General features: G+C 39.9%; 1 protein-coding gene across 5 annotated transcripts in view; it reads left to right on the top strand.

Moving 5' to 3' along the window:
* The window catches only part of epha8 (eph receptor A8), a 159,019-nt gene extending 139,717 nt beyond the window's left edge, over positions 1–19,302 (top strand). For 2 of the 5 annotated variants that reach the window (XM_088082708.1, XM_088082706.1), the window contains exons 12-20: positions 2,067–2,134; positions 2,429–2,554; positions 4,314–4,499; positions 4,961–5,022; positions 5,788–6,015; positions 12,220–12,369; positions 12,458–12,648; positions 13,554–13,712; positions 17,986–19,302. In XM_088082708.1, the coding sequence (XP_087938834.1) occupies positions 2,067–2,134; positions 2,429–2,554; positions 4,314–4,499; positions 4,961–5,022; positions 5,788–6,015; positions 12,220–12,369; positions 12,458–12,648; positions 13,554–13,712; positions 17,986–18,100 (1,285 nt within the window). In that variant the 3' untranslated portion in view covers positions 18,101–19,302. The remainder of the gene's footprint in view (positions 1–2,066; positions 2,135–2,428; positions 2,555–4,313; positions 4,500–4,960; positions 5,023–5,787; positions 6,016–12,219; positions 12,370–12,457; positions 12,649–13,553; positions 13,713–17,985) is intronic. The other 3 variants (XM_088082709.1, XM_088082707.1, XM_088082712.1) reach the window with 2 other exon arrangements.
* Positions 19,303–20,065: the final 763 nt, after the last annotated feature.

The raw sequence follows: 20,065 nt of genomic DNA, 5'->3' as shown, positions 1-20,065 counted from the left end.
TTGAGAAGTTAAAACACCTTTAGTCGCCCTTGTCATGTTGTGATGTTTAAAATGACGGAGTGCATTAATAACCTGCATGCTTTTCTATCAGTAATAAGGACGATGAGTAGAGAGGAGTTTTGAATGCTATGCTTTAGCTTCTCTCATCTTCTCAACCCTCCCTGTCTTCTCAATGTCTTATTTAGTTAATTTCCTAACTCGTAATTTCCACCTCATAGTGGATTTAATTATGTTGATTCATGTCCAGTAGCTTGCAAGCCAAACGTTCCCACTTATCCCATCAGCCCCCCCACCCTTCCTCCCTTTTGATGTCTTCAGCTAACTGCATCGAATAATTAATTTCATTGCACTTAATTAATTCATACTTCAATGCATATTAAGTTTTTCATTTCCATTCTGTTTGAGGGGAAATAATATGTTGGAGGATTTAAAGATGTTATCTGGGCAAAATCATGTTGTCATGGCTGCAAAGTCCAGAAGATTTAAATATACTAAGATGAAGGATCACAAAGAATGTCTCCACTGATGGTGGAGTTTAGCATTTAAAACGCTCCTTTTTAATGAAAATGCTAAATACAGAGAGAGATGGACACAGGCCAACCTACAATTAAACTGATGGGAAAATACCAACAAGTCTTCATTACTGAAACCACCATGACAGTAACTGTTTACACAGGAAGTACAGCTGAATCCTAATGAAAAACACCTCACGGCACTGCAGATCAGACTTTGTTATGTAGTATTTCATACCTTATATTCATATTTAGATCGATATTTATTTTGAACATATAAAACAAACAAACAAACAGAAAAAGATTAAAATATAAACAAAATGTCAATAATTTAAAAAAAAGGATGATAACCAATGCAAAAAAACTCAATGAACAGATTCCCACTCATATTCAAAAATCAGCAACAAGAAATTGCATCTTACATGTTTGAAAAGGAGTAGGAGGAAGTGTAAACTTACTGACATTTCACCACTGTACATGATATGACTATATAAGGGAAATAAAACTGCACACTATTTGAATTCAACATTCTCTCAGTTATGAACACTGACGAGTCTTAATTGCTTTGTTAACTCATCAGAAAACACACTTTCAAACTCAACAGAAACAAAATAAAACTCACCCAAATCGTCTTAGTTAGTTAGTCCACTGCTCTAACAGTCACCAGCTTCATTTTGGTCCAAGTTAGATGAAAAAAAACATGTTGTTGTGATGGGATATATGATGGTTAAAACAATCCAAGGTCAAGGTACATGTCTGTAGGGGTTATTTTGGCTCCAAAGGAACCAACTATGATGACATTTTTTGGTGGAAACATGGCTAAAAAGCACCCAAGACATTGTGGGGAGTCTGTGGCCAACAGTGCTCAGAAACTGACACACAGAGCTGTTTTTACACCACTGCCTTTCATAAAGGATATTTAAACTTCCCAAAACATAATGGAAGAAACCTGAACTATGTGTTGGGGAGTGATGATGCTACATGTAAGAGACTGAAGCTACTTTCACAGTAGTTTGTAGCCTACTAACTTCAACAATAAGTAATATTTTTGTTACCTGACTACTTCCACTGAAGATTCACTGGCCACAGTTTCAAGGAGCTTCCCCAGCAGTGCCCAAACCAAACGGCGCCGGGTGAGGGAACTTTGAAGAGGATACGGGAGCACAGTGCCAATCCATCCTGCTAGCTTGTCTCTATCTGTGGCTGTATGTGTGAACAAAGCGTTAAATCCTTCTGCCCTGCCAAAACACTTTGAAGGATTGGTTCCACTTTGTGGCCAGTGGAAAACCTAATTAACAGGGAGAACAGGTTGACTGGTTGTTCCTTATAAATAACTAAGTATCGCTAAGTGATGAATAGCTCTGCTGAAGTTAATAATTCATTATGAACAATTATTGATTCATTAATTATGAGCTGTGGTTAGAGTTTGATAGTACAAATGTTTTGCTATTGTCCTGTATTCATCCCACTGTATGTTTATGTGTGTGTGCCTGTGTGTGTGCTTGGATGACTGTGTGTGTATTTGTCCTGTATGTATGTGTGTGGTTTGTATAGACACTGTGGCTACAGTAAAGCCTTCCAGGACTCTGATGAGGAGAAGATGCATTACCAGAACGGACACGGTATGTTTGGCCCATTCCTCAATTATAACCAATATGTATCGATTAGATTGCATCCTCGTGTAATAAAGTTTATCCTCAGAGCAAACAATTTTCATCACGCACTGAGGAGCACACAGGCCTTATTCCCTGCATGCTGTTTATTCTCCCTCCCTGTCTCTCTCTCTCTGTTTCTTTCTGCGAGTCTATTCTTCTCTTTCATCAAGTTTTCCCTTCACACACCAGTGACAGGGGCTCAGATGTGATGTTGCTCTCATTCTCCGATATGTGACCAAATGCTAATGTTGTTTATCTTAGTGTCATTCCCCGACGCAAGGTTCTATATCGACCCGCACACATACGAGGACCCCTGCCAGGCGGTCCACGAGTTTGCCCGAGAAATTGAAGCTTCCAGGATCAAAATAGAGAAAATCATTGGCTCAGGTAAAACCATGAACTTGTGTGCACTCACACACTCAAGCAGAGACACACACACAAACACACACACATACACACACACACATACACAGTGAGAATCGTTGGCTGGGCTAACTTAAAATCATTGGCCAGTGTAAAGGCTGTGGTGTGCAGCAGAGAGGAGGATGGCAGAGCGGAATCAGAGCGTTGCCTGGGACTGTCAATCACAGCTCCTCAGACAGGCAGGGAATACTAACACTGCGTCAGCTCTACAATACACTGCGCTACATACGACTGCTGCAGACACACAGACAAGTTTAAAATATAGAATTAAGGCAATTAAGACAAATAGCAGCAATCACTCTTTAAGTTATTTTAAGTTAAAGATAAGAGTGAATGAGAATGAATAAATCTACCTTGTACCTTGAAAGACTGATGGCTTATAAACTTCTTTCCAGCTTTGCACATATACAGACTGTTAACATATATGTGCAATATAAGTAGATTTGTTTCTCTTTTCTAACTTTTCTAGCAAATTGGTTTAAGACATATTTAAAATTAAACCTGCAAGCAGCAATGATCAGGCCCTTGCTTTGTGCTAGTCGAGGGTTCTGGTAGGTGCTGTGTGGGTGCTGGAATGACCTATTTCGAAATTTGTACCGCTTCCTGTGCCCACCATGTGGTACTGGAGAACAACTGAATCTTATATTATTTTGCTGTATATCAGTTTTAGACTACACCATGTACATTTCATGTAAATCAAATGATAATTATCTACCAAGGCTTACTTCCTTTTACCAGTAGGTGTCTCTGAGACTATGACAGCTAAGTGACATGTTGATGTCTTCAGGCCAGGAGTCTAATCAAACATGAAATTTGGGGCTGATCGGTCAGTGTAAAGTCAAGTTACAGCTACTTCCTGTTTTAGCAAAGAATGTGTTACCATGGCAACAGAATTCAATGAAAACTTACAATCTTTACAAGGAGGCATTATCAAGGTGTAAAGGCTTTTCTTACCACATTTGAGATGGACGTGGTCAACCTGCAAGGAGATATCAAAGAACATTTAATTTCTTGTTGCCAGTAGGAGGGGCTATAACTAAAATCAAATACATTTTAAAAATATATACATCTGGATTTCATTAGGCAGGGACCCTTATCAAGTGTATGACGTTTGGGGCAAGTCACACAGTGTGACGAAACTAAGGCTTTAATAGCTTTTCATATTGAAGATCTTTAGATGGTACAGAAAAAAATAGATGCCAATCAAAGTATATGTCTAGGAGGTGTTTAAAAAGTTGCCCCTGTGAATGGCCAAAAAATGCACATTAAACTTGAAATGGCTGACTTTCTGTTGGGTTTAGGGTATGGCTCAACAAGACTTTTTTGTACCTCCTTGCACGTTACATATGCTTCCCAATTTCTATGCATCTAGATGAAATTTTCTGGGGGTGCTACTTCATAGAAATATTGTAGGGGTGGAGCTTATCATAGGACCTATATAAGATGTGAATTTTTACCAGTTTTGATGAGTGTGCAACATTTAGTGAGTTTTCGAGGACCTATAGCCCCTTCAAAATGCGATTTATTGGGTAAACTCAAGAAAAGAATAACATTCTTTCATTTTCAATATGGTCCTGGCACCATTTTGTGCTCGAGTCCTAATTATTGCTAAAGAGGTTGAGGGGGCCTGCAGCTTGGCACAGAACATGTTGAATACAGTGGAATAGATTAAATGTTGTATTTATTTTAAAATAAATTGCAATTATTCTTGTGTATGTGTTAGGGGAGTTTGGAGAGGTGTGTTATGGACGTATGAGACTCCCAGGTAAAAGAGACATCCCAGTGGCCCTGAAGACCTTGAAGGCAGGATACACAGAGAAGCAGAAGAGGGACTTCCTGGCTGAGGCGTCTATCATGGCCCAGTTCGACCACCCCAACGTCATTCGCCTGGAAGGGGTGGTAACCCAGAGTAAGCTAACACTGACACTCTAGTGTTAAATTGTGTTCAGGATTGTTGAGTGGGAAGTCATAGCTATGACAGATAATCTGGAATGTTAATGAGCATGATAATTAATAGTAAAAATATATTCTTAGTAGGGATGCACCGACATAATGGCACTGCCATCAACCTATCGGCTAATAAGATGAAATTCACCAGTGGCAGTGGCCAATTTTTGTTTTTGATCTGTCAGAAAAACATAAATAGGGCATATGTCTTTTAATTAAGATAAGATAAGAATTATCTTATCTTCACTAAAAGGCTTATACCCTATTTAAAATATATTTATGTAGAGATGTCTAGTTATCACATGCAGCACATACAGTTAATCAATTCTGACCATGCATGTAAATAAGTACAGGTAGAATATATCCTGTAGATATACAGTTGAGCAAAATATGAGTCCTGAAGCTTCCTGTTTGTTCCCTCAGGCAAACCAGTGATGATCATCACAGAGTACATGGAGAACGGCTCTCTGGACTCCTTCCTCAGGGTTGGTATTGAAGCTTTGGGTTCAACAGCACTGATACAGTGGAGGTTACTGTCTGCTTGTAGTTTGGTGTCAGTGTTAGGTATTTTCAGGGTTGTCTGCTAAGGAGTAAGTGGATATGTTTTCCGTCTCTGATGGGCTCTGACACTATTACTGCTCATTGTCTAGTGAAAACAATGTATCAATAAGTTTTTATCTTCCATCAACTTAAAAAAAACTTTAACTGAAGCTTGGTGCATGATTAATGCTATTAAATTTCAAAAGGATTAATGAGCCTCTATGAGGCTGAGGGATTTTCTCAACACATCAAGTTAAATGTTTTTCTTCAATCTATGTGAAAATGTAAAACCGTCAAGATCTGTGATACATGTTTTTACAAGAGAGCAAAGTCATTTCATCTCATATCACCTGACTATCAGAGACTGTTGGAAGGAGAAAGGCAGGTTTAGAGCAGAAAATGTGAACATTTTCTTTAAGAAGATAGAAGTTGACGTTGACGAAGTTTTAACATTGTGTTACGTCGACAATGTCAAACAGCTCCAGTATTTGCTTATATGAATATACTGTAGATTATTACTTAAAAGCAAATCCCTGTCATGTTTTGTTCTCTTATCTTTTCTCTCTTCTCTATCTTGATTGAAATCTCTTCTATTATCATTCTGCTCATCTTCTCTGCTGCTACTATACCATCACATATTTTGATGTGCCATTACAACTCTTTCTCCCTACCTCCTCCGGTCTGATCCCCCCACCCCCGGCTTCCTGCAGAGACATGATGGCCAGTTCACCATCATCCAGCTGGTGGGGTTGCTGCGTGGCATTGCGGCCGGTATGACCTACCTGTCTGACCTGGGTTACATCCACAGAGACCTGGCTGCCCGCAACATCTTGGTCAACAGCAACCTGGTGTGTAAGGTGTCTGACTTCGGCCTGTCCCGAGTGCTGGAGGACGACCCTGACGCTGCATACACCACCAGTGTGAGTTTTCACATTGAGGCAAGCATTACTGCAGCACAAACACACATTCAAACACACACACAGTTCTTTGCTCAAAATGGTCAGTGTCAGGGAGCTGTGATCACTGTAGGGGACTGAGAAAAACAGCTACAATTTAAAATATGTATCACCTATTTCACTTAGTGAGTAGTAAACATTAAGTTTAATTTGCGGCTTTGTTTAATATACTGGACCACTTTTGTTGTATAACCTACAATGACAATAAAGGTCTATCTATCTGTTTAGAATGACAAATCAAAATGAGTTCCATACAGCAAGGAAGCCTTTTACAGGTTTGTACAGGTACTCCAGTGATAAGTAATGCACATCCAAGTCAAATGACTTATAAGGGACAATAAAAATTGGTGTAATAAAAGAATATATCTGGAATTTCAACCCCTGGTGTTGATGATGCTCCTATAATACAAAAAATACCAGTCAGTGGGCCTCATGCAGCAATATTTGCTTTGATTTCTCTTAATTTTCTGGTAACAAAAATTATAAGAGAGGTCACCTCCAGATGCTACAAAGGCTCTTTACCATCCAAATCTACTACCCTTATATATAGTGCCCTTAAACACTATATAAGAGCAGGTTCTGTACCGCGTGCAAAGACTCTGGCACATGGCCAAGACCGTAGACATGACAACAAAAAGGGCTGTAGGAAGAAAAAGAACTATTCATCTGTTAAATTGACAAAGGCCTACTGTTAAATGATCTCAAAGTAATTTCAGTGATTTCAGGGAAATGTATTGAAGTACTTGATGTAAAAAGTATGCATGCAATATGTTTAAATGTATTTGATAAAACAAAATAATTAAAATATTTAAAAGGAAAAGCAGTAGGTCCTCATACATACAGTATATATGAGAAGCTGGAACAGTAAAATGTTTTTGCATTAAAGTGACCTACACAATGAAAGAAAATAATACCAATTCATTTTATAACTAATTAAGTAATTGTTTCAGCTGCACTTTTATACTTTCATATTTAAATTTTGTGTGCAAACATCTCAATTTCTAAAGTAGTTATCTAATAATAGAAGCGAAGCACAAAGTACAATATATCCCTCTGAAGTGTTGTGGAATGAAGCATAGAGACACTTTGTAACTGAACCTGCAGGCATCACCAGGCATGCTGGCAGCCTTGAGCAGCAAAGGTTTAAAATTTTTAACCTCAAAGTCAACAACCTCTTTAAGATCATGTCAATAAAGCTTAGGTAACTAAAAATGTGCTTTATCTGTATCTTTTTTATCATTCTTATAAATGTTTTAAGAGGACAGTTCCACTTTCAAAGGGTTACTTTTCAACCAGTTTTGTATCAAAACAATGTGGATAGTATGTGTAGATGAAGTGTGCTAAACTTCCCTCTATCTAACCAGAGCCAAGATACCTCCGCTCCCTCTACGGCAAAACTACAGGCTCTCAAACTACTTACAAACTTTTGTTATTATCCCCCTCCCTTCCTCCCACCGCCACGAACACAAAGAAACACACAGACTCCCCACCTCACTCTGTTTTTCAAACCTTGATCAAATGGTAAAACTGGACAGTGCTTATCAAATATAAAGATTGTCACTGAACTGCCAATATCTCACCTAAAATGTTTCGAGAAACATATTTCAGTGCCCTGTAAAGCTCTAATAGTGAGAGTTTGTGATCAGGAAGTGGGCGCTACACTGCACAGTGAAAACAGAGGCTGAAAAAGTGGAGCTCAAACCATGGACCTATTATAAATTTGGATACAGCCTTAGGGGCAGGGCCTCATTCATTCCTATGAGAGCTGCTCAGTGGCGCATGAAGCAAAGAAAGCTCTTTTTCCGGGTTTAGAAAAGTATAAAATAGCTGGATCTACTGGCCCATAGAGCATGCGTAGTAGTGATTAACGGCAGCGGAACGCAGCCGAGTGTACCCGAGCATTGACTCCGACTCGCTGGCTCGCTCACACAGATGACACAGTGCTCGAAGCGAATAGCTCTCCTTCACACCTCGTAGTAGCTTAGCTTATTAGCAACAGCAGCTAATCAACAGTATAACGTCAGCGGTGTTGTGTCAGTTTTAATATTTATTTGATAATCAGATAATGGTATATTTATCTTTCTATACACACACACACACACATACACACACACACACAAATATACATACAACTTATCAGAGAATCATATTGTAATCACGACCGGAAAAATGAAATTAACAGAATCCAAGTGTTGTGCCCACAAAAATGTAATAAAAGGTCGTGCCTTGTAACATTGCCATGTGTATTATTAAACAGCTCAACTTTAAGTAAATACTATGTTCAATACCGTTTAGTAACTGTCACTAGTGCTCCCCGCTGTTCACTGATATATGAATACAGACCGTAGACTGTATATACAGTCCATTATACAGACACGGTAAGACGTCCATATTACAGGCTTTACAGCCAACAGCGATGGTACAAATGATAAATTACGATTAAAAAATGATGAATTACAGCAAAAATATCAATTACTACAGCCAGCATGGAGTCACGTTGTGTCAGGGACTCCAAGAGTTACATGCGCGTGCTCACGGTAGAGTCCCGCGGTTCCGATGCACGTTCATTTTATGTCTGGAGAAATACCTCTTTATTCGGAAAATGGCACATTGTAAGTCTTTAGGACTTAATGTTTTGGTAATGGCTATTTAAAAATTTGTTCTCAAAAGTTAATGTGTCTCAAAAAATGTATCCAGTGATTTAAGGACATCTCCTTCCCAGTGTTAGGCAAATGGGGAAAAGTCTGTCTGGGCTCGTGTGCATCACTTGACGGTGTAATTCCACTTTCGGCCACTATGTAATTTTTGCATCAGAGCGTGGCGCACTTCCTGTGGGCTTGGCTCAAACAGTAAAACTAAGCAGTACTGATCAAATATAAACCATGACTCTGTCTCTGACTTGCCTGTTTCTGACCTCAGATGTTTTCAGAAACATGTTTAGCTTACTCTTTAACTGTAGTATAAGATCGTTTGTTACTAGCAGGCTGCCATTTTGTCAAGCAGACGAGTTTGCATTTTTTCACCTACCAGTGGGAGCATTTGGTCAGGTGCAGTGCAGTGCATTCTGGTAGCTGTTGGTTTTCTACCACTTTTGTAAAAAAAAAACTTCTTTCCAGCAGTGAAATACTTAATTAAATCTGGGAAGGAAAACAGTATCAAGACAAACCTAAAATTTGACAAATACACCACTGCAAAGCAATACAAACACAATCAAAGTGCCATGAGAATGAGAGCAAAGTAATTCATCTTTGTTATTGCTCCAGCAGAGAGCAGTGTAGTATTTAGCCTGGAGCCTGCTTAGGACAAATGTATTGAGTCTCAACTTAAAAAAAGGTCGAGCTCCTTCCAGGGTCTGATGCCATCAGCTCACAGATGAAATCAGCCTTTGACACATTTGTCTGTTCCACTCTGTTAAAGCACAGCAATCAGATTACAGACAGGGTGATTATGTGCAGCATCGCTCCTTCTGACGACATTCTGAAGGGGAAAATGATGTAAATGTAAATTATATTAGAGCCACTATAGCATCATTACAGCACATCTGAAATGAATGTGTGATAACGGGTGAAGATTAATACAGATTACATTAAGTTAAGTGATAAAAAGCTGCCTATTCTATGGAATCTGGCAGCAAAGTCACTTTGAAGGACCTGTAAGTATTGAGTTCATAAGTTAAGGCTGCAGAACTGCTGGTTCTAAGGTTTAGTAGGACATCAAGTGTCTATAACGGGCTATGTTTGGAGAGTAACCCTCAAATGTTTAAAGTATTGTATCCATTTGTCAACCTAATTACTAGGTAACTATTTCATTTGCAAGTCTATTCTTGGCCTGCAGCACACACAGGCTCTGTTTAGTCACATAACCAATAAGTGTGACATTACACTTTATACTCATAAACATTTAGTCAGGGGTACAGGGGTAGTCAGGAGAATACTGTTGTATAAATTGCAGGTAGTACTTTACTAATCTCCATTTTATGTCACTGATCAGATCAGATGGTAATGTCGTACTTTTATTTAACCCGCTAACTTTATTTTCCTACGAGTTGATTAAGATTCTACACATGAAATATAACAACTAATATGATACACTCTTACAGTATAAAAAGCAGTTCAATTCTGTGTGCACTGTAAAAAAAAAAGCTGTAAAAGTGCAGCAAACTTTTAGTAATGTGCAGTTTTTCAAAATACAGCAAAACACTATAAATGTTGATGCTTTGATGCCAATTTTACACTCTAAACCTCAAATTCTACTACAGAATACTGTCATAAATTTAACAGTAATATACTGTTAAAGTGATTTACGGCATTGACGCTGTCAAATTAAGGTAGGATTCTGGTAACAACATGCCATTCAACAAATCTGTAACAAATTACTGTTGAAGTATGGCAAAATTTAACAGCAATGTACCTTTTTTTCATAATACAGTAAAACCTTGAACATGTTTATGCTTTTTTGAGCCAATATTACACAATAACCTCAAAACTACTGTAGAAAACTGTAGTAATTTACAATGAAACAGTAAAATACTTTTGAAGTAATTTACTGTATTGACATTATATCTACATATTTGTATGCATGATCTTAGCAGCTAACTAAAGTTGTCTCTAGCAGGTAGCCAACAACCCAGATTTATACATCCAAAGAATAAACAGCATAGTAACCAGACCGAGCCTCTAATTGAGACAGGCCTTTACTCAAAATGTGTCTCCACACCGGCCTAGTGAAAGGGACTGGGCATTTAATTGGGACTGGGCTGATATTATTATTATGCATGATAAAATTAAAATACTGAATGAATGATATTGTGTTGTGCAAATTGACTATATGACTGGGACCTTTCTGCACTTATTTAACTTTTATTTTTTGTCATTTCAACTACCTTGCAGATAATATGTTTGTTCCTTCACTTGTATTTCCAGACTTTGGTTTTACTATTTTTAACTTAACTGTCAAAAAGACCAGAATAAGCCAAGACACTGAATTGCTCCATCAAATATATTACACACAGTTGTTTGAGCTATTGCTAAAATATAAAAATTTAAAAAAAGAAAAAAGAAAAAAAAAAGAAAAAATTAAAAAATTAAAATAAAAATTAGTGTGGCATTAAGTTAAGGTTACGAATACAGCTTCCACGACTGCATTAACCTGATCAAACAGAAGATTTTTAGACAAACAGATAAAATCCCATTTTGATATTACGTGTTTTTGACCACACCTGGCTGTTGATGAGCAGTTGCCATCTTAAGCCTGCATCTCAGCTACGTGCTGAGGCTGAAGAATAGCATGCATTTTGTAACCATCACCACCTGCATTTAAATGAGATCAACATTAATCATGAAGAAAAAATGTAATGCCTGCACACTTACTCCATGCCACACAAGTTTAGTGAAGACAGCATTGTGAACCTACTGATGAGGACTGAGACATTGTCAAAACATTTTGACCTGATGAAGATCCAAGTAGGATCATTGTCTTCATTAGACTTGTGTGGCATGGAGCGAGTGTACAGGTGTTATTTTTCTCCTCTTGTAAGCTGTTTTTTATAGCCTTGCATCTACGCAATGGCATATAATCAGCCTCTCTCAACTTGTTAAAGGTCCACATTAATCTGCATTTTTCTTATTGTCAACAAATCCAGGAAAAGAACAAAATCAACTGTTAACAATGCATCTTACTGTCTGTAACACTCAGCTCCAAGCCCCTTTTTTCTTACTGAAAACTTTAGAAAGAAATATATAGTTCTATAAAAAGGCTCATTAATTTCCTAAAACAGCTGGTCACTGTCGTGTTTGGCAAACTTTACTCAAACAGGAGAAAGAAGTGCATGAGTTGGGAACTGTTTTACACTGAGGAATTTTAGCACTTTCTTGAGGTCATTTTCTTGTTTGCCTGGTTTGTTTTTTACTTTACTTTTCTTTTTTTCCTTTTTTTTTCTATTGCATATATTCTGGTAACATTTCACTACTTTCTTGCAAATGTTTAGGTTATTTCTTGTTATGTTCCTCGTTGCCCTCTTCCCATGTTTTTGAAAGAAATCAAGCCAACGTGCGTATGGTTTAGCGAATTAAAACTTTGTAATCTTGTAACACTAACGGAGAGTTTGATTCTCTAACTTTCAGATGTCTACTAATTCTGCATTGGTAAGTCTGACATGTGGGTCACACTTCTTTATGCTCTGGACAGGGCGGGAAAATTCCAATCCGCTGGACAGCCCCCGAGGCCATTGCCTACAGGAAGTTCTCCTCCTCCAGTGACGTGTGGAGCTACGGAGTGGTCATGTGGGAGGTGATGTCCTACGGAGAGCGACCATACTGGAACCTCACCAACAGAGATGTGAGCACTATTTGTTAACCAGCAGACTTTTAATGTGTTTCAGTAGCAGAAGCTGTGGTCTCATCCACGTTTTGCTGTTCGTGTGCAGGTGATCAAATCTGTGGAGGAGGGCTACAGGCTGCCTGCTCCTATGGGCTGCCCGGCTCCTCTACACACACTCATGCTGGACTGCTGGCAGAAGGATCGCAACGAGAGGCCACGCTTCTGCCAGATAGTCACTGTTCTTGACAAGCTAATCCGCAACCCAGAGAACCTGAAGTCTATGGACACGCTCTGCAGGTGGGTGGGCTGCTGAATGCGTCCGTGTTTGCAGTGTATGCATGGGTGCATTGTGTCACATGCCGAAGAGTCTTTTGATTTAATTTGGCCAGACAGTTCGCCAACATTTAATCAAATATTGGTTCATGTGATTAGCGGATTACACTGCAAATCAAAGCAAGACACCATCTGTGCTGGGCTGAGGAGATGATCTCCTGGACAATATACAGTGACAGACTGTTAGGCTGCTAAGTAACTGTCCTGGTGTAGGAGGCAGAGTAAATCCAATCTCATCCCGCTGCTTTCAAACACGAGCGCGGTGGGATAAAGTTGCAGCCTGAAGTTTCCCTCAAAGTTCTCTGGCAAATGAAGCGAGCGGTCGTGTTCGTTTTCCAATAAACTCATCTCTGATAGACGTAATGTGCGTTAAGTAAAATCCTTGCTGTGATATTGACATTGATTCACAGTGGATCTGGGAGCAAGTTTGAGAGGACACCTGGGCCGGAGCTGGACCCGTGTAAATTGCTCAGTTCAGATCCCAGGTCCGATGCAGTCAGTGATGCATGGCACTGTGCATCTGTATGTCTGTGTGTGTGTGTGTGTGGGGCGAGGGGGGGGGTGCTAGAGGAAGAGGCAGAGGAGACGGAGGAGTGTTCAGGATTTCTCCCTGTATTAATCTACCCAAAGCAGCCATCCTGCAACCACAGCTGCCACCTCTTCTCTATCATTTTAACTGCTATTGATTTTCTGCCTCAGTTACTAGCGCATTTCAAAGCTGCCCTTTCCCCCCGGTCGCTCTGTCTCTTGTTCACTTTTTGCCTCTTTTCTCATTTTCGGACTCCCTCCAACTAATCCTTTTGTCTTCCCATTCATCTTCCTCTCTCTGTCTGTCTGTCTATGGTCATCTGTCTCTCTCTGGGACACAGTTTAAACAGTCCTCCGCTGATGGAGAGAGCTATCCCCGACTTCAGTAGCTGTAACTCTGTAAATGAGTGGCTGGACACCATAAAGATGGGCCGCTACAAGGACCACTTTGCAGCGGGGGGCTATCAAACTCTGGGACATGTCATAAGCATGAACCAAGGGTAAGTACTGAGCATGATGGAGAAGTGATGGTGAGCTGTGAGCTCTCAGCAGTAGATAGGTGCTAGGCTCCACCAGCCCACGTATGTAGCTCAAAGACCCTGTAGAGAGAAGATGTTTTCTCACCTGCCCTGTTTGGTTCGGTTAAAACAAACTCAGGTTCGTTTTTGCAGTAAGTACGGTTTGTTTGGGCTGTTTTTTTTTTATTTGAAAGCTGTCGATCAAATCGTAGTGGGGACCAAACATCTGGACTGAGACCAATTGAAAGGGGGAGTCTCAGACCGCTTTCAAACGGACTCTGGTGCGGTTTATTTATGGTGTGACAGAGAACAAACCAACCAATGGATTTTATGACAGCAGATATGTGATTTTAGTATAATTTCAACAGCTAAACCAATAATAAATCCATCTGCTGATCATGAAATCTGTCCCAGATCTCATACTTGATCCTGATAAAGGACAGCACCACTGCTGCGGACATGGGTATCAGCGCAGCAGCAGCATGGGAACGCTTTTACGTTTTTGTTCCAGTCAGTTGCCTCTGCTAGGTCAAGTCTTTAGAAAACTCATTAAAACAAACCTGTGTTCAGTATTGTGACGGGATTGTCTAAATGGTCCTGATGTCATCAGTATCTCTGCAGAACTCTCTCTGAAGCTGTCATATAAAGACCTGATTAACAAGCTGACAGCAGGTGATGCAGACGTGTGTCTCTGTTGAGCCTCCAGCAGCTGCTGAAAAATGCCTGTTCTATAGTTCTTCTGTAGTGGAACATATATAAGCAAAGTTGTCTTCTGTATATGTGAACTGACTAATAATGCTTACAATCAGTTATTTCTCTGTGAGCTCTTTGTGACACCAAAGAACATAAATACACACTATGAAAGCATTTAAGTGCTGCAAGAACTTCTGCCAGTCCCTTAATTTGATTTCCTCACGTGTCCTAATGATGCAGGAGGACAAATACCAAAACTGTCCAATCAACAACCTATCTGTCAGTCTTGGTTCATTTCTAAAAGTCTGTGAACAGGTGCTGAACCTGAACAAAATTACAACAAAGTATCTTTCCCCCCTGGTTCAGACCAAATGAACCCAACAACAGGTGTGACAGCAACCTGAGAAATCACCTCACTGAGGGCTTAAACTGAAGTAAGTTGTAGCCTCAGCACACTTGAAACATTTTAAAACTGCTTAAAGTAAATCTCAGAAAGTCGGTGTGACCGCTGCTGCATCACTCATTTTTTTTGTTAATCACCACCTCCACAGTTCCATTTAATGAGCTTCTTCCCCTTAGCAAACACAACACACCCGCCTACAGCACCCTTATGTCTGAGCCACAGGTCAGGATCTTATATTTCAATCAGCCCTCAAGTCTGTCATTCACAGCTATCATCACACACTGTATGACCAAATCTCTCCATAATGCTCTTGCACCAAATCAGAGTTGTGTCTCAAACTGAAGCTGATATCCAGATAAAGGCAGAGTCTCACATGCTACTGAATAATACACTGCCAGTAGCCACGTTTTATAAGGAGTGCCCTAATAGGTTGGGCAGTTGGGAGGTGGATGGGTCCCACAAACAACTGACCTTCATGCAGGAGTCCATGGTTTTCTTCCCTTGTGGATGTGTTTTTTATACACCTTACCATGTGCCTCTTTTGCCTAATCCTAACCATCATGACAGTCCACGCTGTTGTCTAAACACAAGGACTGTGCTGCTTCATCCCACCATGTGCATTTGTTGACATCACAGTAACAGCATTCCAGAGTGTAAACAGCTGACGCAGAAGGATACCTCAGATGAGTTGTGGTGAAAATTTGTTGCCATGTCTCGACCAACCTACCTGCTTGATGCCAATACAGCCATTAGCAGATCATTGTCATTTCTTACTGAGAACTGCAGGCATCAAGCGAAAAAATAGGCGACACAGCTGTGCCTGAGCCTCGCTGCACATAGTGGCAGTGTGGGTCAGGCATGAAATAGTGTTTTTAACAGAAGTACAGATCTCATATGTTTAATAACTCGAATCTACTGTGCAGATTTTTTAATCGGTGTTGATCTACTAAGCTCAGCAGCTCCTGCAGCTATATGTATTACACATTAAAAGGCTCATCAGATAAGGCCAAGCATCACTCTCTGCAGGGTGCAGTACAGGGCTTCGCTGAGTGAAGGCGGAGTGAAACATCTGACCAGGAGCTTTGGCGACTCGACTCAGAGTCAGGTCAGGGTCTGCAGAGCATGCTGGAGGCTCCACATCCACATCTCTCACGCTCCCTCTGGTTCTCCAACATGTTCCACTGGCCCTTGCTTGAATCAACTGCCTTGCTCCATCTCTCAGCCACGCAATGGCCTCCAGCAGGCCCTACTGACCCAGGCTATGCTCTGCTCCAGAGAACCACATGGAGGGTGGGAGGGCAGTGGGGTTCATGCTAATAGCCCTCTGTCAGTTTCCCTCACACAGACCCATGAAAAAGCAAGTCAAGAAAAGCAGTGAGCTCCATAGTAACACAAAAATTCATCACATTCAGTGCCACATATTGCACGTTTCCAAGCTACGAAATACATGGCATTTTCCCCCTATTTCCTCCTGTTTTCCCTGCTCTTTCCTCCCTGCATCACATTTCTCCTGATTAAGAGCCCTCGAGGGGTTGTAATCTCCACGTCTGCCCCAATATACCAAAGAGGGAAATCTGACGGAACATCCAACAGCAGCTGGTTAGAGAATTAATACTGAAAATGCACAAAATAGTTATTGTTTTGTTTTTATGAAATGTGCCTGAATACAGACTCTGTACCAGGTGTGTGCGCATTTGGATACTAGAGTGCGGCTCGGGCCGCACATTCCAAAAAAAAAAAGTGGGCCTCATAAAAACAAATAACACACCTGACTGATCACACAGCTGATGGATAGATCCATCAGAGCAGATTGACGGACAGCCCAGCGCAGTGACAGACCTCTCATCCAGCTGCTCTGTGCTGCTTTTATTGTTATCAGGGGCGGATTTAATGATTTTGGGGCCTGGTGCCCCAGCCCAACAGCCTTGTTTTGATTTCACCCATTCTCTAACTGGGAATGATGATGGGCTGAAACTGGAAAACTGTGGTTCTGAAAGTTATATTGCACAACTTAAAGGCGGCCTTGGACAATTTGTTGCATGTCATTTCCTATTTTCACTCTGAACACTTGCTGTCTATGTGTCCACTAGCAACCTAACCTCATACAGTGATTCACACAATATCCTTGAAAGATTCAAGCACAAACTCTAAGGTTTGGGTTAACCCTATCAACAGATGTTATGTTCTTAATGTTAAGTTATAGAGGTTTGGGAAAAGTACTTTTTTGTGAACCATCCACCACTGCAATCTGCCACCTAAATGGACCACTGAATTCATAAGTTCCATTAGTGTATTGGTCACATAATCGCCAACCTTCCAAAATACACGATGCATAAATTACTGGTTCATCATCACAGTGTATATATATGATTTTTAGTGTATCACTTTCTGTAGGAAAATTTACCCACAGTGCATGAGAACAGCCTAAAACTTAAAGTTGTTTAAATGTGCAATAACTGCAGCATGATGGTGCAAGAGGGTTCTGCCGGTGAGCTGAGGTGCTTCTGTGTGGTCTTTGCATGTTCTCCCCATGTCAGCGTGTTTTTTTTTTTTTCCTGGTTCTCTGACTTCCTCCCACAGTCCAAAGACATGCAGGTTAATTGGTTCATGCAACTCCTGCATGAAAGCTACATACTTTCATGCAGGAGTCTGATGTTTGCTTCTTGTCTGAGTGTGATGTTTATTTTTCTACACCGTCAATGTCCCGGCGTTTGTTGCCATGTGCTTTTGTTGCCTGAACATAACCACGAGCAGTGTTGACATCATGGTAGCAGCATGCTGGAATGTTAAGAGCAGACAGAAGTATACCTTGAGTGTAATATGCAGACACAGAAGTCCACTGCAAAGCAGCAATATGTGACAACTTGAGGTGAGAACATATTGGCTCTTGCCTTGACCCTTAAAAGGATGAGCTGTTACAGATAATGAACGTATGAAAACTTCAATAACTGATTTTTTTGGGTCACTTGGGAGCAATGCAAATGGTTTCTGAACACACCGATATATTATCACTGAGATGGCAAACGTATTAGCAAAGAGTTGTTATAAGCAGCTATGTAGAATTTAGTTTATTTATTTATTTTATTTTCTGCCATCATGGGTAAATACATTTCAGACTTTGTGTGTTTCTCTTTGCATGTGTGTGTGTGTGGCGTGCAGGGACATCCAGAGGCTCGGAGTGACGCTGATGGGCCACCAGAAGAAGATCATGACCAGCGTGCAGTTGATGAGGGCGCAGGTCCTCAACAAGAGTGTGCCATCTGTGCACGTATAACTCCTACACTGAGGTTTCTCTCTGCTGAAATCTAGAAACCCAGGCTTCTGAGGTCTAGAGGACTCCGTGGGATTGAAGATGATCTGATGAATGGGAGAATAAGATATGTGGGAACTTTACAAGACTTTTCCTTAAGAGACTGAAGAACAAAATGTGAAAGGGTTTAACTATGGAGCAAGTAAACATGACTTCTTTGGGACAAGTCCGACCTTTCATTTTTTTTTTCCTATCCAATTGCATTTTCTGAGTTAAATGTCTTGTTTTATAAATGGAAAGACTGCCTTAATTACCACAAATTGTTTTAAGTTTATTGTCTACAAAGAGAAAATAATTTATCAATCATGAATTTATCAGAGAAATATGATTTCCTGAAGCGGGCAATAGTAAATGGAGTGATGTAGATGTTGGGGGGAGGACGGGGGGGTGTTCTCAGATGACACTCGCTGCCTCTCCTCCAGTAACAGCTTGGGGAGAACGAGGCCCCGAATGAGGCTCGAGACAGCACAAGTGGAGAAAAGTGAAATAGTGCTCACCCAAGTTGCCAGATCGTCTCCACAGTGGAGAAGACCTATTTCACCCTAGGCTATTAATACCAACAACAGGCACATTTCTCCGCCGTCTAACCTTGATGAATGACCCCAGGAGAGGCCTCGAGCCCTCTGCCCAGTTTGAAGCTGCGTGGCGCACAACTACTGTACTTGGAAGATGTGTATGATTCAGTTACAGTGCACTTTATTCTACAAGCTCTCTGTGTTGTAGAGGCTTTGCAGTTGTGTCACCAAACTCCTCTCAGCCACAACCGGAGTCACAATGTTGGTCTGAAAAATATTTATGTCAAATATTACATAAATAATGAGGTAGTATACAGTGTAAAACCCAAGAAGAAAAAGAGATATCTAACAGACATTAGTGTAGTAAGTTGCTCCATCATGAGATTTCTTTCACAAATTTCTTCTGTGATAATAAACTAAGAATATATTTAAATTACATGAAAAATGTGTTTAAATATGCATACAGAGTAATATTGGCCATTTGTGTGATAAATGCTGCACCTGATGCATTTTCAGTATATTTTGGGATCTTTTGTTATACATCTTATTTTAGATTTAATCTAAATGCACTTCTGTTTTAAAATGCATTTCAAATCAGATTTAAATCTGTAGAACATGTACTTTAAATGCACTTAAAGTGTTGAAAATGTGTTTCTGTTGTGTGTGTGAAAGGTTATTCCTGACCATAGGAATAGCAATTTGATAAATTCATTTAATCAAAGGTTCACTTATTCCCACTTAGCATATACTGTACACTGTAGGACTATTTGTCATCAAGTTCCATATATCTGAGCAAACTTTACTTTACAGGTAAAGAACATGATGTACGGTTGAAATCCAAGATAATTTAGACACAGCTCATAAGTGGACCCTTACTTAAGACTATTTAAGAATATTTTGTTGACAATTTTCAGTTCTATTTTTTACCTAGTTTAACTATAGTACTCAAAGTGATAGAAAAAAAGAAGGAAACTATTTTTAAAAAAATTTAATTTTGAAGATCCCATATATTGAAAATATATTTGATATGTATGATGGCCAAACTTAACATCAGTTCACACTTGCTTCTGTCTTCATTTGTTGGTACAGTAGCTGTCAGCACAGCCGAGTTGACAGGAGAAAATGCTGACATTATGTATTTCTGCAAACCATGAATACATTACATTTTCTTATTTCATACATATAATATCAGTAGGCACGTTTCCATTAATCCTAAAATTGTGCAAACTGAAATTGGGAATATAAATAAGACTAATGGAAACACGTCAATTTTGAAAAGAACATTTATCGCAAATACATTTTTACGCTCGCATGAGGAAGTATTTCAGGCAATTCAAAAAAGCCATATTTCGCAAAACTGCAATGGAAACACTTTTTTGGCTTTTCGAGGTCACATAATGCTATGGCTATGTGC

Source organism: Plectropomus leopardus, chromosome 2 (assembly GCF_026936395.1).
Source record: "Plectropomus leopardus strain MGB_pleo_1.0 chromosome 2, ASM2693639v1, whole genome shotgun sequence".
In the NCBI taxonomy this organism is placed as follows: domain Eukaryota; kingdom Metazoa; phylum Chordata; class Actinopteri; order Perciformes; family Serranidae; genus Plectropomus; species Plectropomus leopardus.
Note: the sequence above shows the minus strand (reverse complement) of the source record. Positions and strands in the feature narration are given on the sequence as shown.